The sequence below is a fragment of the Aspergillus tubingensis genome, assembly GCF_013340325.1.
Source record: "Aspergillus tubingensis WU-2223L DNA, scaffold_4, whole genome shotgun sequence".
NCBI lineage: Eukaryota > Fungi > Ascomycota > Eurotiomycetes > Eurotiales > Aspergillaceae > Aspergillus > Aspergillus tubingensis.
The window spans coordinates 1,775,658-1,798,729 of NW_023336278.1; the positions used below are offsets into that span (position 1 = coordinate 1,775,658).

At 51.4% G+C, this 23,072-nt stretch overlaps 10 protein-coding genes across 10 annotated transcripts; 5 read left to right on the plus strand and 5 right to left on the minus strand.

The window, feature by feature from the left end:
* Positions 1-1,430: 1,430 nt before the first annotated feature.
* AtWU_03117 (t-SNARE syntaxin TLG2) lies at positions 1,431-2,800 on the plus strand (the record flags this gene model as incomplete). Its single annotated transcript, XM_035498230.1, has 4 exons — positions 1,431-1,453; positions 1,523-2,055; positions 2,116-2,459; positions 2,525-2,800. The coding sequence occupies 4 exons, from the start codon at positions 1,431-1,433 to the stop codon at positions 2,798-2,800; spliced, it is 1,176 nt and encodes a 391-aa protein (XP_035354123.1).
* Positions 2,801-3,130: 330 nt separating this feature from the next.
* Positions 3,131-4,593, minus strand: AtWU_03118 (CTD-interacting domain-containing protein; the record flags this gene model as incomplete). Its single annotated transcript, XM_035498231.1, has 5 exons — positions 3,131-3,987; positions 4,040-4,181; positions 4,235-4,293; positions 4,345-4,436; positions 4,496-4,593. The coding sequence occupies 5 exons, from the start codon at positions 4,591-4,593 to the stop codon at positions 3,131-3,133; spliced, it is 1,248 nt and encodes a 415-aa protein (XP_035354124.1).
* Positions 4,594-5,083: 490 nt separating this feature from the next.
* On the plus strand, positions 5,084-6,042 carry AtWU_03119 (clathrin light chain CLC1; the record flags this gene model as incomplete). The annotated part of the gene is made up of 4 exons (XM_035498232.1): positions 5,084-5,123; positions 5,180-5,424; positions 5,485-5,591; positions 5,691-6,042. 4 exons carry the CDS (start codon positions 5,084-5,086, stop codon positions 6,040-6,042), a joined length of 744 nt encoding a protein of 247 aa, XP_035354125.1.
* Positions 6,043-6,657: 615 nt separating this feature from the next.
* AtWU_03120 (Hsp90 co-chaperone CDC37) lies at positions 6,658-8,185 on the minus strand (the record flags this gene model as incomplete). Its single annotated transcript, XM_035498233.1, has 2 exons — positions 6,658-7,162; positions 7,221-8,185. 2 exons carry the CDS (start codon positions 8,183-8,185, stop codon positions 6,658-6,660), a joined length of 1,470 nt encoding a protein of 489 aa, XP_035354126.1.
* A 494-nt stretch (positions 8,186-8,679) lies between these two features.
* Positions 8,680-11,151, plus strand: mdr2 (ATP-binding cassette permease mdr2; the record flags this gene model as incomplete). The annotated part of the gene is made up of 3 exons (XM_035498234.1): positions 8,680-9,918; positions 9,980-10,615; positions 10,666-11,151. The coding sequence occupies 3 exons, from the start codon at positions 8,680-8,682 to the stop codon at positions 11,149-11,151; spliced, it is 2,361 nt and encodes a 786-aa protein (XP_035354127.1).
* Positions 11,152-11,700: 549 nt separating this feature from the next.
* Positions 11,701-13,101, plus strand: AtWU_03122 (nucleoside transmembrane transporter FUN26; the record flags this gene model as incomplete). Its single annotated transcript, XM_035498235.1, has 2 exons — positions 11,701-11,876; positions 11,940-13,101. The coding sequence occupies 2 exons, from the start codon at positions 11,701-11,703 to the stop codon at positions 13,099-13,101; spliced, it is 1,338 nt and encodes a 445-aa protein (XP_035354128.1).
* A 536-nt stretch (positions 13,102-13,637) lies between these two features.
* Positions 13,638-15,180, minus strand: AtWU_03123 (CCDC47 family protein; the record flags this gene model as incomplete). The annotated part of the gene is made up of 3 exons (XM_035498236.1): positions 13,638-14,013; positions 14,103-14,961; positions 15,114-15,180. The coding sequence occupies 3 exons, from the start codon at positions 15,178-15,180 to the stop codon at positions 13,638-13,640; spliced, it is 1,302 nt and encodes a 433-aa protein (XP_035354129.1).
* Positions 15,181-15,979: 799 nt separating this feature from the next.
* AtWU_03124 (MDM34 family protein) lies at positions 15,980-17,742 on the minus strand (the record flags this gene model as incomplete). Its single annotated transcript, XM_035498237.1, has 2 exons — positions 15,980-17,336; positions 17,408-17,742. 2 exons carry the CDS (start codon positions 17,740-17,742, stop codon positions 15,980-15,982), a joined length of 1,692 nt encoding a protein of 563 aa, XP_035354130.1.
* Positions 17,743-19,600: 1,858 nt separating this feature from the next.
* Positions 19,601-21,721, plus strand: AtWU_03125 (uncharacterized protein; the record flags this gene model as incomplete). Its single annotated transcript, XM_035498238.1, has 3 exons — positions 19,601-20,842; positions 20,895-21,181; positions 21,253-21,721. 3 exons carry the CDS (start codon positions 19,601-19,603, stop codon positions 21,719-21,721), a joined length of 1,998 nt encoding a protein of 665 aa, XP_035354131.1.
* Positions 21,722-21,997: 276 nt separating this feature from the next.
* Positions 21,998-22,890, minus strand: AtWU_03126 (chitin deacetylase; the record flags this gene model as incomplete). The annotated part of the gene is made up of 3 exons (XM_035498239.1): positions 21,998-22,050; positions 22,116-22,480; positions 22,565-22,890. 3 exons carry the CDS (start codon positions 22,888-22,890, stop codon positions 21,998-22,000), a joined length of 744 nt encoding a protein of 247 aa, XP_035354132.1.
* Positions 22,891-23,072: the final 182 nt, after the last annotated feature.

Below are 23,072 nucleotides of genomic sequence, written 5' to 3' on the forward strand. Positions count from 1 at the left end.
TCTTCAGCTGCTGCAGGCTCGCTGCGTCCCGTCATATCTGCCTTATGAAAATGCCCGTTGCCTAGACATAGTCGTTTGAATGGCTGCTAGTCGAGCGCAGCCTTGCATCTAATCTGTAAGTAGGCGCCTTTTGGCCAGTTGGTGACGGCCAGCCGTGGATCCCGGCAGTACCAAAGCTTGAAGGCAACAAGTCCCGCCTGCCTTTCACCAGGACGAACCTTGTTCAGACACTATACCCTGGAACCTTGATATGGGACACTTCTGTACCTGAGGGTTCAGTCATGCAAACCAGAAAGCAGAGGATAACTCTTCTCCATCCCCTGCGACTTTTATGCCCTTGCTTAGAACCTTCGCAATCAGAACCATGGCTTGTTTCTATAGGCGGCATAGGTACGGAATAACTGCGCAAGTTATCTGGGCTTGGCATACTCTGTAACCATGCAAAGTGGACTGATAACCTCCATTGCCAACATAATTGCTCAAAATCTGCAATATTCAGGCTAGAGCCTGCAACCAAATTAACTTCCGATCTCAATATTCCTATTTGACCTCCCAAAACTGCTTGATACATCCAAAACAAACCAGAACAAACCTGCACGTGAGATAGCCCTATTGCAGCTATTCGATCGTTGATGCGTCTACTCCTTACTAGCACTCCATATCTCGTCACATTCAGGGCATCAACACGGCTGCTACGTGCTCCTATCAACATCTTATTATCCGAACTTGACCCCTAGGTAATGCCTCTTGATATCTCCCTATATCTGTGTGTAAACTGCATCAGCTGGGTGACCAATACGACCGGTTATCACGAAGTATTACTTCAAAGATAGGAATAGGGAGCCGTCACTCTTGTCTCATAATGCTCTAGTAGCCAAGTAGCATCTACACAAGATAGTTCTCTTGTGACACGCAATGACGGTGCGGCATATAATCTATAGTGTGTAATCCACGGAACTTAGACAGCAATCCACAATCATCTCTCGCCCATGACGGACCTCTTATCCTCATCTAGGACATCGTCCTCCGAACTTGACCAATCCAATTGAGATGCATAATCTCGCATAATTACTCAGGCATCGTCTCAGAGCATCGTGGCTGACGTAATATATTTAGATCGGCACGGGTGATACCGCATTGGGATTGGTGCGGCCGTCCCTTCATGTGCAACATGGAGATGGGGAGCTCCGAGAAGTACAGCGGTCCTATCGAATACACCCTACGAAACTCGATTCTACGACGCGGAAAAACGGCCTATACCCCTCATTGCCATTTCATATGTCCAGATATTCTGCTCTGAGTTTATTGTGACTCGAATCTCGCTACCCATTCTAACGGCATCCCTGGCCGGACAATGATCAGGGTGGCCTAAGAGTGTCTCCGACGAAGGATCACCGCAGACCAACGACCCTCTCTTCCTACCCTTCACAATGTGGCGGGACCGGACCAACCTGTAATTGCATCCCAGGATTTATTCTCCAGAATAGCGAAGATAATGAACTAACATCCATCCTCGATGCAGCTACATATCCTACCGCCAGTCGTTCGCGCATCATCCAGCCAAGAAGCCACGTTATCTCGGAGCTTCCAATGGCTTCTCCGATAGCCTGTCGCAGCCTGAAGAAAGCCGGCGACTCATTTCAGAAACCGGCGGTCTCGACGACGATGGCGACGCAATTATCGAGATGGACGTTTTACCCCCGCGCTGGGTTGACGTACAGGAGGAAGTGACGGAGCTACTTGCGGACATTGCGCAGAAGTCCTCCCACCTCGATAAGCTACACCAGAAACACCTTCTACCCGGATTCGGAGACGAGGACGTACGAAAGCAAGATGAGTTAGTTATAGAGAGGCTCACACAGGATATCACCCGCTCCTTTCATGAATGCCAGAAAGCGGTTAAGAAGATCGAGACGATGGTACGGGAAGCTCAACAACAAGGTGGAGTTAGCAGCGGCGATGAAACCATGGCCAAGAACCTGCAGATATCTCTTGCAGCTAGGGTACAAGAGGCTAGTGCTCGGTTCCGGAAGAAACAAAGTACCTATTTGAAGAGTGAGTTTATCCTGGGCTGGGCTACGTCTGTCTGTTAAGCTAACCGCGGTTGTCTGGTAGAGTTACGAGGACTGGAGGGTGGATCAGCGCCATTTGAACGCTCGCCGACACCGATGCAGAACCCATACACAGACCCGTCGCTAATGGAGTCCGATGCGGACAAATCGTTCTCGCAATCTACGCTGATGCAGACGTCGCAACGACTGACGGGCCAGAACGATGCCGCCATTGAACAGCGGGAGCGCGAAATCAACGACATCGCGAAAGGAATCATTGAGCTGTCGGATATTTTCCGGGAGCTGCAGTCTATGGTTATCGATCAGGGTACCATGCTAGATCGGATTGACTATAATATCGAGCGGATGGGCACGGAGGTCAAGGCCGCGGATAAAGAGCTGAAAGTGGTACGTTCGCGTCTGATGCAGGCACCCGAGCAAAAAGTTCCTACTAACCAATCTGCATCTTGCAGGCTACAAACTACCAACGACGTACAGTGAAGCGCAAGATCATGCTCCTGCTGGTGATCATAGTCGCAGGCCTGTTTATTGTTCTACTAGTCAAGCCGAAGAAACACAGTTCCCCGGATCCCGCTCCGGCACCGGCGCCGCCACCTCCCCCACAAACTAATGAACAGCCGCCCGCAATGACTCCTCGTGCCTTCCATACCATATACCGCCGCAAGAGGAGTCCCTCTTCGTTACGGATTGCGAGGAACAAATGGGGTGATCCGGATATATTTCGATAGTTCGCATTTCAGCGTTCCATGATAATAGTAATGAAACTAATTCAAATGTATTCCAGCGACGTATTGATTCCTTTCAAGAGAGATTAATTTGTCCTGCGGGCATGAATCTCGGACGTATTGCTAATCGCATAAACAGTGGATATCCAGATATTATCATAATAGGCAAGAATGGGCGTGCCTCGCAACAGAAAATGGATAACTACATTCTCAATAAACAGCACATAAGACGACAGAATAAATAATGTTGAAAGTAAAAATGGAGTCTGTCGGGTTGAAAGATAAGCAAACTTGCGCCTGCCACCGACCGCAGAGTGTGTGAATTTAGAAGGGCTATTGCTGGGCATCACCTTCCTGCTTCAAGAGCTCAGCGACATCAGCATCCAAGTCGCCGCCTGCGAATTGAGCGTAATCCTCCTCTTCATGCGTAACCTTGCGTCTCTTGGCATGGAGCCCGTTCGAACCGTCTGTTTGGTGCTCGCCGAGTCCCGCGGGAGGGAAGCCCGCCGCCGAAAGTGAAGAATCGGCCGGATTTCCGAACCCAGGCAGGGTAAAGCCACCCAGTATCTGGGGTTGAGGAGGTACTGCGCTGAAGTCCGAGTCCTGTGCGGCCTGCTTGGGAGAGCCAACAGGCGTAATGGCCTCAACTGGTGGAGGAGTCAGGGCCTCAACTTCTGGACGAGAAATAGGCTCTCCCTCTGGCCCAGCATCGCCATGGTTGATCGCAGGCGAATTCTCGGCAGAGAGCCCGCGCATGATCCCATCTTCAACCTCTCTTTTGGTGGCTTCCGTCTCCGATTTTCTTTCCGTCAACTGTGCGACCATTGATTGTTCCTTGGATAAAGCTGAGCGATTGGTTGCGAGGAGCTTCTCGAGACCCTCGATGAGAGCGGTGCGTGATTTGATGACCTCGGATACAGAGCTTTCTGCATTCGCAAGGGCTTTCAACAGCTGGCTAAGCCGCGCCGCATGCACTGGAGGGGTAGGCAAAGGCGTGTTGGGGTCGTGCATCTTGTCATACTCTGCATTCGCAGCTGTGGCAGATGCAGTTGAAGCCACGGTAGCCTTTGAAACGGCTACCTGTAGAGGCACTAGAGGCTGAAGTTCAGACGGTGTTGAGCCTGACGAGCTCGAGAAGAGGGACCCTCCTAGCAACGGCTTTTTACCGGTAGAGCGGGACTTATCGATCTCTACTACGGAGTAAGCAGGATGAATGAAGTATGGAACAGTAAGACGACCTACCATCTACTCGAGCTTCTACGGCCTCCTGAATGGGAAGTTCAAAGATGGATCTTTGTCTCCATACTTCAACCACGCGACGAATCTTTTGCTGAATATCGTTTGAGGAACCTTTGTATGCGATAGCCGTGGCCTCTGCGATGATCTGGTAAATGTTAACCTCTAATACCTGCCAGGTTCCAAAGTTGATGAACCAACCGGCGAGAATGCGATGAGGAAGTCCTCTTTCCGGCGAGCTCTAGACTGTTGCGCGACCTCTGAGATGCTGTTAGTGTCGAACTACAACCGACTCGGAACATGAGCTATACCATTGGCCAAATATATCAGGTTCAGGCGCTTCGGTGCTGGGGAATCGCGGAGTTTCTGCAGCCAGAGCTGTGCGGTTCGTTCAGCGTGTCGTCTAAGATTGAAATAACATATGAGCAGAGTCTTTGTATATACGAACAGTTGTCATCTTACCTGTGAAACATAACCCATTGCGCAACTGTGACAATGCCTTCCTGGGTTTCGTTGAGGGCTGAAAGCTTCGCTTTCACAGCATCATCCGTATAGGCCATTCTGGATACTTTCTAGTATGGCCAAAGTAGAAAAGATCTCTGGTAGAAAGAGTAATGAAAGATGTGTGAATGCAGTGTGTTTTGATCGCCGCGAGGTTGGACTTGGATCGCTATTCCTTAAGCGCGAATGCTGGAACGAATGACAACGGGCACAATGTACCAAGAATGCGCAATAGAAAAGAGATTCACTTCGGCTTGAGTCAGATTGATATGACCACTGCCCTGGATATCTGACGTGAAAGAGTGAAATGGTCCTGAGGAACAGTGAAGCTCATCCGTCGCACCTGGTAATTGCTGTGTAGCTGTCAGACCGCCTTCCTGGCAGAATCCGGGGGGTTCTCCATTCATACTTGGAACGGTCCGCTCGATCCCCAAGACGCCAGCTGGAGCCTTACGTTCACATTCTCATCTCTCCTCATTTGACCCCTTTCTCTTTGTTCAACTTCTTTGCGGAATCAATCTCTAACTCAGTTTACGATAATTGAAAAGTATGGCGGATCGTTTCCCTTCATTGGAGGACTTCTCTGCAGGTGAGCAGCCGGCATCATGCCCGCCAACACTACATAACACTAACCCCGGTCTCTAGGCCAGACCGAAGTCGTTGAGACCAACGGTGCCTCAGATGAAAATGACTTCCTAGCTCGCGAACGGGCTATGCTCGGTGATGATGCAGAACAATTTGCGACTCCCCAAGATCATGTCGCCGACGACATAAACAATGACGACGACTTGCTGGGAGGTGCGGATGCCGCCCCGTCCGCGGGTGGTGTTGAGCCTCAGGAGATCGCTGGATTCGAGTCTTCCTTCCCTGCTCTCGACACACAAAACGAGGTATGAGACATGTCTGGTATATGCTTGGGGGAGTCTCTAACGTGACTGCGAATTTACCAGCAAGTTGCTCCTGGCGGCACAATCACTGGGTCGGGTGCCCCCTTTCCACCCACCGGGTATTCCAACTATACCTCCCAAGCCCCGGAGGAGGAGCCAGAGCCCGTCAGGTATGTGTCACCCATATCAGCAGCCAGCCAATGACTTTCATAACTTTTTGGCTATGTCACTTGTATGGAGTCCACGTGCTGATGGTAGATGTCTTGCAGGGAATGGCGTGAGCGGCGAGATGCGGACATTCAGCGTCGTGCGGAGATCTCGGAGGAGAAGAAGGAATCTACCATAAAGAAGGCGCGCGAGGATATTGACGACTTTTATGTCTCATACAACAACAAGACCGACAAGCTTCGTGCCCAGACTCGCGCTGAGGCAGATCAGTTCCTGTCCAACCGGGAGGACACTTCTTCGGGAGGTACTAGCTGGGAACGCATCGCGAAGCTTGTCGATGTCTCCGGAAAGGGAACCAAGGGTGGTGCCAGCGGCTCCGGCAAGGAGCGCTTCCGAGAGTTGCTCCTTGACCTTAAGAAGGATCAGAATGCCCCTGGTGTCAGCGGCGTTTAGGCAGCTGAAACTATAATGGGTTCCAACTACAAGGACTCTGGATGCGAAGAAGGCCGAATTCGACAGAATAAGACTTTGGTCTAATGATACATCTCAGAGAGTGGGAAAGAGTTGAAGCACTGGAGATTACCCTTGTCCTCTGCATTCCAGCGCCTTTTATTATCACGACCGTCACCATTCATACCACCTCCGTGCGCCTCAGATTCTCGACCCGATCATACTTTCTTATACAGGAGTTCGTCAAGTACTCGAGATAATGGCTATTACTCAGTACATGTGTCTTCTGTTCAATTCTTAAACACATGTCTTCTTATGTTGCTTATTTCCCCTTGATGTAGGTAGATTACATACTTTGGAACATTTTAATTGCCTTCCACGTCCATTACTACCTTAAAGAACGGCGCTTATGCAAAACATCAAGAGACTTGGTATTCGCTAAAAGTACATCTTACTTGGAGCATGTATTCACACATTGTAATCCTCCTACTCGGAGGTAGGGGCTTAGATGCTATATTAACAATCTGAGTTCATCCAAATCAACCATTAACACAGTCGCTGTTGACGAATACAAACATTTCCACCATCCCAAACATATGCATTATTATTTTTCATACCTCAGTCCAGCTCGGTGATATCGCCTCCCGGTTCACCTACTTCCTGTTCCTCTCTTTCCCTCTTGTTCTCTGCCTCAATTTCTTCCAGCTTCTTCCTTCCTTCCTCCGTGGTCGCATCAACAATGCCTTCCTCCAGGCTCAGCATGCCACTCTGTCCTAGCTTCTCAACGACATCTTCAGCTTCTTCAACGCTCATCTTACCGAGGACCTTGTTGACCTCATCCAAGGACTCCGACGCCAAGGCTTTCTGTAGATCCCTGGAGAACGATTCGTACACCTTGCGCGCCTCAACCTCAACAGGGTCATCGCCCTCAGCAGAGGGTATGTTGATGGTGATCTTAGTGTTCGGGTCGACTGCATGCAGCTGGATCTGTTCCACTCCAGCGGGGTCGTTAGAAGCAGAGCCGTCTTTCGCCAGCTCCGCGGCGCGGGTCTTGATTTTATGGTAAGTTTCGTTTACGTCGTTCCGGAAGAGGGTTCCAGCCTGGTGGTCTGCGTTTGTGATACTTTAAGAATATACCTGTTAGCAAGCGACTCAAGGGAATCGATCGTTGGCATACGCACCGCTTGAAGAAAAGCGAGATACCGTCCCGACCCAGGGAGCGGCAGTACTGCAACAACAAGCCTTGGTGAACGCAGGTGCGGGCGTAGTCTTCTTTGCCCTCCATTTGGCTGTTGAAAGCTTCAACCAATAGACCATCCGTTTCCTTTTCAGCAACAATCTGGGGGTTCTCAGAGATGAATTGAAGCAAAGAACGGTAATCGTTGCGGTTAATTTTCGCGAATCGTTTGGCAAGTTCACTGGCCTTGACGTTCTCGGGATCCTCCTCTTCGTCATCATCGTCAGCAGCTGGGGCAGCAGCTTGCTGGGATGAGCCCGCCGTAGAAGCTCCAGGGTTCAGAAGCTCAACTGTTTCCGTCTTTTGGCCCTTGGCTTCGCCAGGCTTGGCAATGTGAGAAGTGTTGAACCCCTCGTGCAACCCCTCACTGGTAATCTTGCTGCCTTCTTCCTTCTCAAGCTGGGCAAGTCTCTGAAGAAGCTCCTTTTGTAAGCCCTGCACCTTATCGTTGTGCCTCTGAACACCCTTGATATATTCCTGATAGAGGTTCTCCGAGCTGACGTCGCCCATTTCCTTCTTCACCTGGTCAACCAGAGCGCTCATCATCTGTGAGTATTTAGGCTGTTCCTTCTCCTGAGTATGAACTCCTGCCGGGGCTGCGGGAGGATGGTCGTCCGATGGGTTGCCTGCAAACTCCATTAGGTTCTGGAAGATTACTTCCTCGACGGACTTGGAGCCTTCATTCTGCTTCAGGGCCGTAAGAAGCTTATCGATTCGTGAAAGGAGGCCGTTGTTGACAATATGCTCGTACTTCAGCGTCTCGATCTCATGGCGGCGTTGGGCACGTTGTTGATGGATTTGGGCTTGTTTGGCCCGGATAAAAGAACGCTTGTCGACATTCGGGTGCACTTCAATGTCGGAGTCATCAGACAGCTCCAGTGCATCCCATTTGCTGTAGTCAAGCACCATGTTGGGCGAGTGCGGAATGTAGTCGATGGTATAAGGAGGGGTGAGGGTGGGGTAAACGAGTAGATGTATAGAGCCTGGAACTGGGGTGGAGTCGTTTGTACGGATATAATTTCAGTTAATATATGGTCAGCGACCTTGACTCCAAGTTAGCTTCAGAGCTTAAAAACCAAGAAATGCACGAGCGCAGCCTATCCCAGCGTCTGAGGGATCATCGAAAGCTCTCGACCAGCTTCGACGGCGGCGGAATCAGGGCAGGCGGTGTCCATAGGCAGAACCGTCGCCGATGCGAGGCCGAACGGCGATGGCCGGACTCGCGGCTTCACGGCTGACATGTTCTGCCTTCCAAGCGTCTAGCGGTCTCCCGGAGAGCGATTTATCTTTGATTTGTCATGAGATCTAGCAGACATCGGGCTGTCTAGTGGGATATGGCACCCTGATTACTCCGTTTGGCATCCATTTGAGCAGCCATCCGAATCCGCTTTCTATCGTCCGAAATGCGCGGAGCCAGGTTGCTGGCTTCCTGGGCCCCCGGCGTCACCGCCAGACGGGGAGCTCAGGTAAATGGGAGCATACTCAATGAGCTTTACTTTGGAGCTCGTCCACATCAATCTGGAATTGGCATCTTTGGTGTCCCTAGCCGTCAATTCTCGGGCATCTCGGGTTCATTACGCAACAACCTCTCGCTAACGTCTGGACTATCCACCCGTCAAAGTAACGGTTCACGGTTCGATATCATACGGTCGCAATTAATAGCGCAATCTCGGTTCTTCTCCTCTTCGCAACGGTCACTGGAATCCAAGCCAGTGAACTCAACGGCTAAATCTGCTCAAACGAACAACGCCACGGCTCAGGACAAGGAAGATGAAGACATAGACAAGGGCTTCGAGCTCTCCGAAAAGGGAGCGCAGGCTGCGCAGGTAAACCTTGCTGCTAAGCTGTCGAAAGACGGATCTGGTAACAAGAAAGCCGGCTTCAAAGAAATATGGAGACTCCTGCTCATTGCCCGACCCGAAGCTAGAAAGCTCGGGTTTGCTTTCTTTTTCCTGCTTATTTCGTCATCGATCACCATGTCTGTTCCCTTCTCCATCGGCAAAATCATGGATGCAGCTACAAAGACCTCTGACGAAGAGGGCGGTGGAAATCTGCTCTTCGGCTTGAGTGTACCGATGTTCTATGGAGCTTTGGCTGGTATCCTTACACTGGGTGCCGCTGCGAACTATGGCCGCATTGTCATCCTCCGTATCGTTGGAGAGCGCATTGTCTCAAGGCTTCGCTCTAAGCTTTTCCGTAATACTTTTGTGCAAGATGCGGAATTCTTCGATGCGAATAGAGTGGGCGACTTGATCTCACGACTCGGTTCTGACACCATTATCGTGGGTAAAAGTATCACGCAGAACTTGTCGGACGGCTTACGAGCAGCGGTTAGTGGTGCGGCAGGCTTTGGTCTGATGACCTATGTCAGTCTCAAGCTGTCCAGTGTCTTGCTTGTGTTATTGCCTCCGATTGGTCTCGGCGCCTTCTTCTATGGTAGGGCGATAAGGAACCTCAGTCGCAAGATCCAGAGAAACCTCGGTACTTTGACCAAGATTGCGGAAGAGCGTCTTGGTAATGTCAAGACTAGCCAGTCTTTTGCTGGTGAGATCCTCGAAGTGAACCGGTACAATAACCAAGTGCGCAAGATCTTCGAGCTTGGCAAGAGGGAATCTTTGATTAGCGCTACCTTCTTCAGTTCCGTATGTTCCCCTGTATTTGTGCGCTTATCACTTATTACCACTTAGCTGACAGCACAATCAGACTGGCTTCATGGGCAACATGACAATCCTTGCATTGCTTTATGTTGGAGGCGGCATGGTTCAGTCAGGTGGCATCACTATTGGAGAGTTGACATCCTTTTTGATGTATACTGCTTATGCCGGTTCTAGCATGTTCGGTCTCTCTAGCTTCTACTCCGAGCTGATGAAGGGGGTTGGAGCTGCTAGTCGTCTCTTCGAATTGCAGGATCGTGAGCCAACGATATCCCCGACGAAGGGCAAGAAGGTTGAATCGGCCCGTGGTCCTATTCGTTTTGAAAACGTGAACTTCAGCTATCCCACGCGACCTGCCGTTCCTATATTCAAGGAATTGAACTTTGAGATCCCGCAAGGAAAGAACGTTGCCATCGTCGGTCCCTCGGGTGGAGGAAAGTCAACTATTGCTTCGCTTCTACTGAGGTTCTACAACCCAACCGAAGGACGGGTCCTGATTAACGGCCAAGACATCAGCGAGATGAACGCCAAGTCCCTTCGAAGGAAGATTGGTGTTGTTGCTCAGGAACCCGTCCTGTTCTCGGGATCAATTGCTGAGAACATTTCTTATGGCAAGCCACGGGCTACTAGGTCAGAGATCATCGCAGCAGCCAGAAAGGCGAACTGCCAGTTCATCAGCGATTTTGTAAGTGGACAATTTGCTTTCTGACTGTACATTTTTCTAACTTTCTTCAGCCCGATGGACTTGATACTCAGGTTGGACCTCGCGGCGCTCAACTTTCTGGTGGGCAAAAGCAGCGCATTGCCATTGCTCGTGCTCTCATCAAAGATCCCGATATCTTGATTCTGGATGAGGCAACCTCTGCTCTTGATGCAGAATCTGAGACATTGGTCAACAGCGCTCTTGCTGCCCTTCTTCGTGGAAACAACACGACCATCAGCATCGCCCACAGACTGTCTACGATCAAGCGCTCTGATACAATCATCGTGCTTGCCCCTGATGGAAAGGTGGCCGAACAGGGAACTTACGAGGAGCTTAGCTCTCGTCCTGACGGCGCCTTCACAAAGCTGATGGAATGGCAAATCAGTGGTGGCGAGAACACGCCGGCAAACGCCCCTATCAGCCCAGCGACAGAAGAGAAATTGTGGCAGTTGGAGAAAGAGGAAGCTGAAGCTGACATCGAAGATGCCAGCAGCGAACGCGATCAGCAGAAGAAGTAGGAGCGTCCGCTACTTCATAGATGTGGAGACGCCTACCTTTCTGGACACCCATTTGTTGTTTTCTTTCTTTTCTTCGTTATCTTGTTTTCAGCAGTGTAGAGTATATAGCTCCTGTATGGGGCACATAGTACACTATTGTCTAGACAGCTGGGCCGCCTTCAGCTGGATGTACTATCTATCTACGGGATACCCCAACACCGGGGTGGCTCAGCTTTTGGTGACTGGATAGATAAAATATAATACCCATCTCTACTTTTGAGTTATGCTCTCTGTGCAATTGGCCGACGTGCTATTCAAGCTGTTGAGCTATTGAAGTTACTAGTAGTTGATGGTCGTTGAATTGATAAGCCTCTTAGTCACCCAGCCCAACGTGACCCGCGAATTACCATTCTTGGCGAGTGTCACGCCTCATGACCAGCTGCTGCTCATCTTCTTGTCCTCCCCGTCGATCTTCCCTGCCTCACTTTTCTCCACCATCATGGGATGAGTCTCGTACTACTCCCTGTCCCGTCTCATCGTTTGAACAGGGACAACCCATAACTCGCTACAATGGAGCGTATCCGCGGGCTTATCGCTCGCCGGCCTACATATGAAGCAATCGAGCAGCCGGTTGACGCCGACAATGAGAGCATTCACTCTGCTCGTGAGGAGTTGGAGCATCCCCGTTTCTCCAAATATGAATATGCAGTATTCTTCCTCCTGGGAGTGTCTATGCTATGGGCATGGTATGTCCCAACTTACAACAACTACATTGACTGCATCTATCTAACTAGACCGGAACGTCATAGGAACATGTTCCTCGCTGCTGCACCATACTTCTACCACCGTTTCCACACAGACGACTGGGCAGCAACCCATTATCAACCTTCAATATTGACTGTATCCACCGTTACTAACTTAGGTTCCTCGTTCATCCTGGCCAAGCTGCAGAAGGGAGCATCATATCCGAAGCGGGTCACTATCTCCCTGCTTATCAACATCGTGGTATTCACGCTCTTGGCCTTCTCCACCATCTTGATGAAAGATGTCTCAGTGAGCACATATTTCGGCTTTCTCATGATCATGGTATTCGGGGCCAGTCTTGCGACCGGGATAAATCAAAATGGCGTGTACGCTTACGTCTCCGGCTTCGGAAGAGAGGAGTATACCCAAGCCATCATGGGCGGCCAAGGCGTAGCGGGTGTCCTACCCTGCATTGTCCAGATCCTCACCGTGATCTCCGTACCAAGCAAGAAAGAAGGACAGAAAGCACCACAAGAGTCATCCAAATCCGCTTTTGCCTACTTTATCACGGCCACAGCCGTGTCGTCCTTCGCTCTGTTGGCCTTCCTATCTCTCGTAAAGCGACGCTCATCGTCAACCCTCTTAGACCCAACGGACGATCACAGCGACTCAGATGTGCCCGAGAACAAGTCCGTCAGCCTCTGGACGCTCTTCAAGAAGCTCCGCTTCATGGCTACAGCCATCTTCCTCTGCTTCACCGTCACCATGACCTTCCCCGTCTTCACAGCGGAGATCGAATCCGTCCATGACACTCCCGGACGATCACGACTCTTCGACCAGGCTGTCTTCATCCCTCTTGCATTCTTCTTCTGGAACGCAGGTGATCTGCTGGGCCGAATGCTCGTCCTATTTCCCCGTCTCTCCTTAGTGAACCGTCCCTTTGTGCTGTTCCTCTTCTCGATTGCTCGAGCCGCATTCATCCCGCTGTACCTCCTCTGCAATATTCGCGGCCGGGGTGCAGTGGTCGAAAGTGACTTTTTCTACCTGTTCGTCGTGCAGTTGCTGTTCGGCATAAGTAACGGGTACTTGGGGAGTAATTGCATGATGGGCGCTGGACAGTGGGTGTCTCCTGATGAACGTGAACCTGCAGGTGGGTTCATGGCATTGATGCTCGTAGGCGGGTTGACTGCGGGAAGCTTGATGAGCTTTTTGGTTGCTGAGGCTTGATTTCGGGTATATATCGGTGAGATTTCATTGGTGTCTGGTGTTGTTGTTTATAGATCGGGCTTCATACTCTTCGGCCGTCGTGGGTAGATAGATGTCTTGGTAGGGAATTTTTCACTGAGCTGCTTAGCAGCAGTATTTCGATCTACATATTGCTTGCCCAATCAATCACAGGTATATAGCCACGAGGCTGAAACTATCATAGACAGGTCGCTCATACGAAGAAGCTACTCAGAACGAACAAAGCCTTCATGCCATCAAGATACATTCGTAGATCAATTAAACCACTGCAGTCAGTCAAGAACACGACTGACCCCACGGCATCGCTCCAACCAAATCCAGCCCCCATCATCCCATATCATCATCCAAATAAGAAAAAGAATTACGAATACATTGTACATGAAGATATACAACGAACGAACAGCATCACCACACCACAAAAGTCACCAGGGGGAATGGATAACCGATGTCCCACATTCCCCTCCACAGTTCGTTCAATAAGAGAAGAGAACAGAACAGAACAGAACAAGAACAAGAAATCACCCCCTGCGCGTACTCTTCTTCATCATCCGACGGTGCTCCTTCTGCTGCTCACGCTCAAGGTACTTCTTCTGCTCGTCGGCAGACATACCACGAAGGAGACGTTCCCTGTCCTCCTTCTTGACCTTCTCGGCGGCGAGTCGGCGCTCCTCAGCCTTCTCCTCCTCATCCGCACGACGCAGCTTCTTGATCTCCTCGTCGCGAGTGCTGCGCACCTTGCGCATCACTTCGGGGCGGAAGTGGGCAGAGCCGACGAGGCGGTCGGCGAAACGGAGGAACTGTGTGAAGAGGGGCAGGGTGGTGCTGTAGCCTTCGGCGTTGCTGGGGAGAGTGACGGACAGTTCGATGCGCTTGCGGGGGGTGGTTTCCTCGATTCTGCATAGATGGGTGTCGATTAGCACGTGTGTTACGTTTGTGGGATAGGTGGTATTGTTTTTTGGGGGGAAGGGGAATGGGAAACTCACTTCATGGGCTTATCAACAGGCTGGTCGGTAACAATTAAGTACTTGAAGTCATTGCCGGCCTTCTCAATAGCCTGGGCAAGCTCATTCGTGAGCAAAGCATCCGTGATCTCCGCACTCTCGGTCATGACCGTAACCCAGTTAGGCAGCTTGTTGTTATCCCTGGTGAAAGTGATGCTAGCGTCGTAGCGGTCCTGACGGAACTTCCGCATGTAGTTCTTGTGCACAACAGCCCAGATGAATCCATCGTAGGTGGAGTTGTTGACCTTCAGGGAAGAGCGATCATTGGCCGGGAGGGGGACAACATCCTTCTCCTTTCCATCGAAGGTGTACGCGGTAGCCTCGTAGGTTTCCGTCGGGGGGGACCAGCTCTCAAACAAGAAGCCCAGGACAGTCTCCGTCCAGAAAGTGACGGGGTTGTACCGCTTAGGGAGCTTGATGGCCACGTCCACGAACGCCACGTTCTGACGACCGGTCGCGTAGGAGGCGAATTCTTGAGCGGAGCGTTCCTTGAGGAGAGACTCGGGGTCGGGTTGTCCTTCGCTGTTGCTGTTGCTGGGGCCGTCGAAACCCACAACGGCGAACTCGCTTTGCAGAGCGGAGGTGTGAGCTTGCGCCCAGTCGCGCGCCTTGCGGCGGTTCTTGCGCGTGCCCCAGAAGTGGAAGAGGATAATTAGGAGGATGATGGGCATCACAGTCGCTTCTTGCATGAAGTCTCGCGGCGAGGTCCGCTCCCAGACCCGGTACCATTTGGTGTAGGGGACTGGGGTGACGCCTTGGGTGTTCACGGCTGGGATGGATGAGGACCCGGCGACGAGGGAGGCCGGGGAGGGCTCCGGGGCTTCGACGAAGTCGGCGAAGTCTGCATTGGAAAAAGTAATTAGAGAATTGTTTGTTGCGTTGAACTAGAGCTGGGAGAGCAATTGAAGGAAGTTTGGGGAAGGGTTGATTTTCCTGGGGTACAGAGCTCGAGGCAAAAGCTGGGGTTTGGGGTGTGCGTGTTGTGAGACTCACCATCGTCAACCTTGGCTGGGTTCGAGGGCTGGGAACCGCCAAAGACGTTCTTGAACAGGCCCGCCATGATGAGGAATGGGGAATTGGACGGACTGGGGAACGGACGGGCAGGGAAACTGGCGACGTGGCGGAGGAAGGAAGGGAAGAAGAGAGAAGCGAACGGGCGTCAGGTTGAGTTAAATGGTTGACGTTCGTCGCAAACCGATCGGAGCCACGGTGGAGCCGACCGCTCTGGCGTCAAACCCCCAAAAGATAAGGAGAACGCTTAGATCGTGGGGATTTCGGAGGATTATGACTATTCCTTATTACGATCGTGATTTTGCTTCAAAGCGAGAATACGTGCTATCGCAATTGCATCAGAAAAATATACAGTAGCATTGCTCGAAACTCTACGGCAATTCGGCAAGGCAAAACTAAACCCAGATTTGCCAGTCATTCTTTTGACTCCTCCATCGGTTGCGTGCTTCCAGCTTCCAAAAATCCCAAATCAAGCAGAAAAATATCAGTAAAGAGAAAGAGTGGACAAAGGAGAGTAGAGTAGAAAATCACAGTCAAAGAGAGTCAGCGAGCGAAGTGGTATCCCTCAGAAACAGATCGCTCACGCAGGTCAAAAATCAGAAAGGAAAAAAAACACGCCAGATTCTTTTATGAGTACAGTCCAATCAATGTACAAAGTTCTAAAGCCCGCTTGGAAACAATTAAAACACAGTAAAGCACAGTCAAGATTAAATGCAGTGTCGTATCGGTCATGAAATGCTCCAGACTCGCTGAAGCTGGGAGGATTGCACGGGTATGAGCATCCTAGCCGTGGAGAAAAGAATAGGTGAAGATAAAAGTGTACAAAGACGCCCACAAGGCTGCACTAGTCACTGACCGTACGCCGGAGGGGCATCATCATGGCTGAGACGATCCCAGAACGAACTGCAAGAATTGCCGGGAGTCAATTTCTCCTCCCGCATGCGACGAGCAATTTCTCCGGCCAGTCGTTCCACCAGCGCTTGGTCAACGATGCTGGATGTCGGCTTGGTATCGGAGAATGGGAGTGCCTTGGAAGGGAGCTGGCGCGAGGCGCTTGCTTCTCCCTTCTCGTTCTCATGTTGAGCAGGAATATAGGGGTGTACCGCCACCCGCGGAGTAGCGTCGACATCAACCGCCGAGTGGTTGACCGGCTGAGCCGACGACTCTCCGGTCTCACGCAACATCTCAGTCGAGATGTCGCGGCGGGGCATTTGCCTAGAAATACTCAAGCGGTGTCGTTCGGGAACCGTGGGAAGGTGTAGTTCACTGTTCGGAGACAGCGGGGGAGTCACTGGGTCATCGGTCTGTTCGCTGACCACCGGCAAAGGTGCCGAGCAGACAGACGGTGCACTGGTGGTCTCGGTGTAGGTGCTATCGCCGCTCACACTTGCGGCATCCTCTGGAGCCTTGGGACGACGCAGGTCCACCACACGCTTCTTCCGCCTGCGAGCATTGGATTTCGAATGGCGGCCAGCTCCCAGGCTCAGACCGTAGCTGCTGAAAGTGTGGGTATTCGTCGAAGACCGAGTCTGTGAGGATACCATGCTGGCTGTATCCTGGAAGGAGGACATCCCGCCAACCTGGGAATGTGTCCGGGAAAGTGCAGGGCTCAAGGGAGACATTACGCCACCCGAAACTTCGCCCGCGTCAGAAGGCGACGTCCATGCGCGGTAAACCACTTCTTGGATAGACGGAGTGAACAGTGATAGCGTTCGCTGGGAGTCCGTAAGTGCAGCCAAACGGAGCAAGTTCTTCTGTGAAAACAAGGAGTGCGTCTCGACCGAGGAATCCAACGAAAGCGAAGCGATCTCTGATTCATCCAAAGCATTGCCCTGAGCATCCACGGGATCCTGCGGAGGACTCGCCAGAGGATCCTGGCCAGGTCCTTCACCGGCGGTGTTGGTGGCGCGATTAGCCATTTCCTCTCCAGCCCGGTATTCTGGAACCCATAATCGGAGAGACAGGCGATGAATGATGGCGGGCAACTCATCCATAAACAAAACGCGAAGCTGGCCTTCTATTTCTCGCTGTAAAAAGTCGCGCACAAAGGGGATCGAGTCGAATGTCGACGACACCTTGAGTGACTCAAGGGGGTCATTTCGGAAGACAACTGTGATGCCTTTTTGCTTCGAGAAGACTAATATAACGAAGCCGGAAAGTTTGAAGTCGGAAAGGGTGATTTGAAGGGGAATAGTCAACGGAGTTCTGCAGTTCAAGGCGATCAGGTCAGCAAGGATGCGCTTGGCTGCGTATTAGGGTAATCCAACAACACATACGCTGCAGCGACCGGCAAGGGAGTCGCAAAGGACGGTCGGGTGAGAAGATAGGTATTGAGCGGATTTGCTTGGACGCGGGTTTTCAGGGTCAGAAAGGCGTCGCCCGTATAGGACATCTTAAAGATGCCTCGAAAGCGATCCTCGGCCAGGTCTCCGATTTCCAAGATCTCCAGCTCGGGCGGGATAGAACCGAGATTGAGTTCGGTGACATGGATATCGTCGACGATAATCGGCGGTTTTGGCGATTTATTCAAGGCGGCAGTGAGCAGCTCCTGAGCGCGAGTGTAGAAGCTCGCGTCCGCCATTAACGGCGACCAGTTGAAGTTGAACGCCATCGCGGGTCATTCAATGATGGGTGGGTTTTATTTCAGCGGAGGCGGCGACATGGGGAAAATGTGGGATAATCGACAACAGGACGCAAAGGGATATCGAGACGTATTTGAGGATCAGGCGGGAGTGCGGAGGTATCGCCGTCGAAGGTAGAAGGTGTGTGAGTGTGAGTGAGAGTGAGAAAGAAGGGAGAGGGGCGAGGAAGGGTTGATGCGCCGATAAGCCGGAATGAAGGGAAAAGATGAAAAGGGCGACGGATGGAAAGAAAAAAGAAGGCGAGGAATCCCGAGCGTCCGGCCAGTCAGTTTTACGGTTTTGGTGGTTACAGTACTTGGTTCAGTGGTGTTGCGCTCGCGTGATCTACGCGGCGGCTCAGTCGGGTTCTTTCAGGTTGCGTATTCTACTAATTTAGAAGACAAGAATTATTCAAATGCTCTCTGTTATTTGTGTATCACACTACCAGTCTGTCTACAGCTATCAGCCAAACTACAAATCTCCTGGGATGATTCTTTGTGAAGGTAGGGTATAGAAAATTTTCCCCAGCGGCAGGAATAACGTCACCGCACAACGGTAGGTCATAGCGGTAATACACTAGTAACCCGCTGCACCGGGAAAATTACAATAGCAAAAAGAGCAGCACAGCAAAGCCCTCCTTAACTTAAGACTGTGTGTAGTTAGCTTACTTCCGATCTCCTCCGACTGTAAAACCGGCCATCAAAATTAACTGGTCTTCGCGCGTCATGAGGCACCGATCGTCATGCTCCCCAGGCAGGAATATGGGTCTCATGTCATTCATCCTCTTATCCGTCGACATACATTCATCCTTCTATCTAGTAGACTACAATATCCCCATCTCAAACACTCCATCGTATCATTCTTCCCGTCCAGCCCGCCCATCCTCGCAATTTCACTGCCAGGCCCGTGCTGGACTTGACGGGCCAGAAGCAGTGGAATCCTGTGCCGATCCACCCGTCCCATTTCCCTTTTCCATCTCCATACTCTATTTACGGAGTACGGGGTACATCTCCGAAGTCGTCCATGTCTTTCTCCTATGACTCCTGTCTAACTAACGAGTCTCAAAAACTAGAGATATGCATGTCACTAACGTCCATATTCTACCAGGGATGTGATCGGTAGTCTGCTACCTCTTTGGGACCCAAACATTGCGCTAGATATTCCTAATCTGGCAGGTGACTTGCCCAAAAGTCTCTGGCAGGTCAATCCACGGAAAGCCTCCGATACACGAGCTTGCCGAGGCCTTTCCTTTCATCCCGGCCATTCCAGCTCGGAACCTTACCATCACCACTCAGAACCCTTCAATAATAATCACAAGTCAAGTTCATTGTTGTCCCTCTGGTCGGGAATTTTCATGCTAGAGCCTTGTCTTCCTAGCTACATCTCCCTCGGGCTTTGTACTACCAATTGAAAGCTCGGTATATAAAATATTACAATTCTGAACTATATTTTCCAGACATCAGCATCGTCTTTTGAAGTTGGAGTAGAGAAACACATGAAAACATTAGGTTAATGCAATGAGACAGTGAAGCACTCTCAAAAAATGTCAACAGAAAACTATAAGCACCACTATCAGAATCGGACTGACCTTCTTAAGCTTATGATCCAAAATGGCAATGACGACCCACTTACATAAGCAACATCTACCCCAGCAACCAAGCAACTATCCCGGATTAGGAAAGGCATCAATAGCCCTGGTAAGCATCAGTGGCTTCCACCGAATCTCCGCCGCAGCTACTGCTCTCCTCAATCTTGGGCACATTCTTGAATACACGCGGGCGCTAGGCTCATTGAGCCACTAGGACCAACTCTATCACGATCACTCGACCCTCACACTATCACATCACCATGCTATCCCCATCCTCACCTGTTGTCGCGGCCGACAACACAACCCCTGGACAATGGAATTCGAGACCAGCCACCAGAACACGCACAAGCGCACAGAGAAAGGTGTACGGAAAACGAAGAGCGGATGCGCCCAGAGCAGTATTTGAGCAGCGAAGTCCAGCCAAGGATTTGGAAAAGGAAGCGAAAAAGGCTGTTCGGGGTGCTGTGGAGGGCCTGAGAGAGAAGCTGGCTGAGGTTACGATAGACGAGCCTGTGCCTCAAGAGACAGAGCCGGAGGAGACTGAGGAAAAGGAGGTCGAGGTCGAAGAAGTTGACGAGAAGGACATCCAACTTATTGAGACTGAACAAGAAACACCTATGCCGGAAGCGACACCCGCCCCTGTATCCGAACCGCAAGACGAGCCATCCCCGTCCGAACAGCTGTCGCCAAACCGCAACACTAACGAAATTACAAAGTATGAGACGATGGTCGAAGTGAGGATTAGCCCGACGGTGTCTGTCGAGAGACCTCGAAGGCGCAAGCAAGCTACCGAAGGAACAACAGAGAGCGGGCGGCGATCTGCAAGAAAGGACAAGCCAGCACCGCGACTATCATCCGGCTGCGTCACAGACGAGAAGGCAAATGCCTACGTTCGGCCAATTCTTAACGAAGCCTTATCCCCGGTCGCCGCGCAGAGCGTACAAAAGTTTGGATCATGGGCCGCCAGGGCAGGGAACTTGTTGGAAGTGGTGAAGATCGCAGAGGGTTCCTACGGAGAAGTCTACAAACTACGTCTGCGGGAAGAGCTATGCAAAAAGGAAATGTCCAAATCCAAGCTTGCGCGCTTAAAGGCCTACGGTGATGGCGTGTTCAAGGTGGTCCCTCTGCGCGCGCAGAGCGGCCCTGGTTCGAAGAAGTTCACTAGCATCGAGGAAATTGTCTCCGAGGTAAAGATGCTCAAGTATCTCGATCCCATCCCCGGGTTCGCTCGCTTTCGGGAGATCCACGTCGTTCAGGGTCGCTTCCCCGAGAACTTCCAAACGGCGTGGGACTACTACAAGAAGACCAAGGACGATTGTCTGAATCCGAACCCGTCTAGTAAACGGGCCTACCCCGACTCACAACTCTGGGCAATCATCGAGATGGACGATGCTGGCTGCGAGCTGGAAAAGTTCTCCTGGTCATCCATCTTCCAGATCTACGACATCTTCTGGGGAGTCGCAATGGCTCTTGCACGGGCGGAGGAATACGCATTGTTTGAGGTTCGCACCCAGCCCCGAGAAGACCAAAACACCATCTCTAACATAACCACAGCACCGAGATCTCCACCTCGGTAACGTCTGCATACGAAGCACACGCCCCGAAGGCCGCATGGATCCACCGACCGACCACGAAATCATCAGCCAGTCATTCACAAGTGGCTTCGGACTCAGCACCCTCGAAACCACCATCATCGACTACTCCCTCTCCCGCGCCGCGTTACGCATGGGCGAAGAAGCAGAGCTCGTCGAAGTCGCCTCCTCAGATCTAGACAAGAAACAAATCTTCGATGCCATCGGCCGCGACGAAGACGAGATCATGCTACGGAATACCTACAGATAGTACGTACCCTTCTCACCAAAATACAAACATCCCAAATGATATATTCGGACTAACTAACAACAACCCACAGCATGCGCGCCGAAGTCTACCACGGCGGACCCCTCAAGACCGAAAAATCCCCGGACATCCCAGGCATCTGGGCCGAATACGCCCCACGAACCAACCTCGTCTGGCTCGTATTCCTACTCAAGTCCCTACTCAAGAACAGAAAGAGCGAGCCGGTACCCACGGCACCGACTACACCTGCTCGACAGCCTCTTGCGCCCTGCTCGCCTAATAAAGGTCTGAAGAAGCAGGTAGCGAAGTCTCCGCTGGAGAAGATAAAGCAGCAGCACCAGCAGCAGCTGGAGTACAGGCCGAGAGTGACGGCTGCGACGCAGGAATATATCTCTCAGTTGAAGAAGACGCTGGAGGATCGGTTGCAGGCTGTTTTGGAGTTGTTGGATTTGGAGAGTGGGCATGAGGATATGTGTTGTGCGGCGGATTTGGTGGCGTATGCCATTGATACGCAGTGGTTGGATGAGAAGGATTTCTTTTAATTTGTCCTCGGCTGTATAGCATTGCATTGGGGGTGTCGGGTTTGGAGTTGTGGGAATATTTATTTGCATCATGGTATAGATAAATGGTTGGGGCGTTTTCAGAGGGTCGGTTATACTACTACAGGATATATATATTTACGATTATATCTAATACACGGTTTACACACTTCAACAAACCCGAAACGGTTGAGATGCATACCGAAGCGTGACTCGCATGCAAAATATATAACATTCTACACTCACTACACCACAACACGTCCCCAGCCAACACACTATCTAACGATACCAAAAATCCATCGGCTCCCCCAGGCAATCGGCCACAGTCGTAGCTAAACCCACCAACCATCAGCACCACAGCACATCCCAAGTAAAATTCCAGGAAGGGAAAACCTACCAACCAACCCCCTCCTCCTACTCTCCTCCAACATAACCCTCGTCAAAGTCCAAACCGTCTGAGCATGCGTATCATGCGCCAACACCACCGTCCCGCCCGCCTGCACCCCCTCTACAAAGTTCCTCACACTCTCCCCAATCAACCACGGCGTATTATTCTCATAGTCCTTGGTATCCACGCTCGCCCCGATAACATGGTATCCGAGGTCTGTCATCAATGCGAGGATCCGTCCGTCCACAGCTAGGAAGGGCGGGCGCATATAAGTCGGGACTCGACCGATGAAGGTCCGGAAGAGGGACTCGAGGGTGTTCATTTCGTTGATTATGGTGGGGTTGTCGAGGGCGGGGAGGAAGGAGTGGCCGAACCTATGAAGTACTTAGTATATATAAATCGTCTGTGTTTGGTAGGGGTGGTGCTGGATGGTGATAGTGGGATGGGGGAGAACTTACGTGTGTGAGGCTATTTGGTGCCCTTCGTTATAGATGCGTTGTAAGATAGGAGCACTCTCCTGAAGTCGGTAGCCGTTTACGAAGAAGGTGGAGCGTGCGCCGTATTCGCTGAGGAGGTCGAGGAGCTGGGGTGTGTAGGTTGAGGGCCCGTCGTCGAAGGTTAGGGCGATGGTGTTGGGGACGGTGCAGTGCGTGATTAGCAGGCCGTAGGGGACGGCGGAGGAGTGATGGGCGGTTTCGTTGATGGGGTGGCTGGAGCTGCTGTGAGGGAGGAGGGTGAGGATGGTGAAGATGAGGGTGAGGGTTGTTGCTAGGAGGTTGGGCATGGTGTATGAATAGGATAAGGATAGATGAATGAATGGGGTTCGTTATGGATAGGGAGGGATGGAGGGTGTAGAAGAGAGGTAGGGCTGGGAGGATATGGGCAATTGAGGATGGTTTGCTTTTAGGTATACCATGTTGGGTGCATCGTCTTGCTGAATGTACAGTATTGGGAAGGAATAGATGT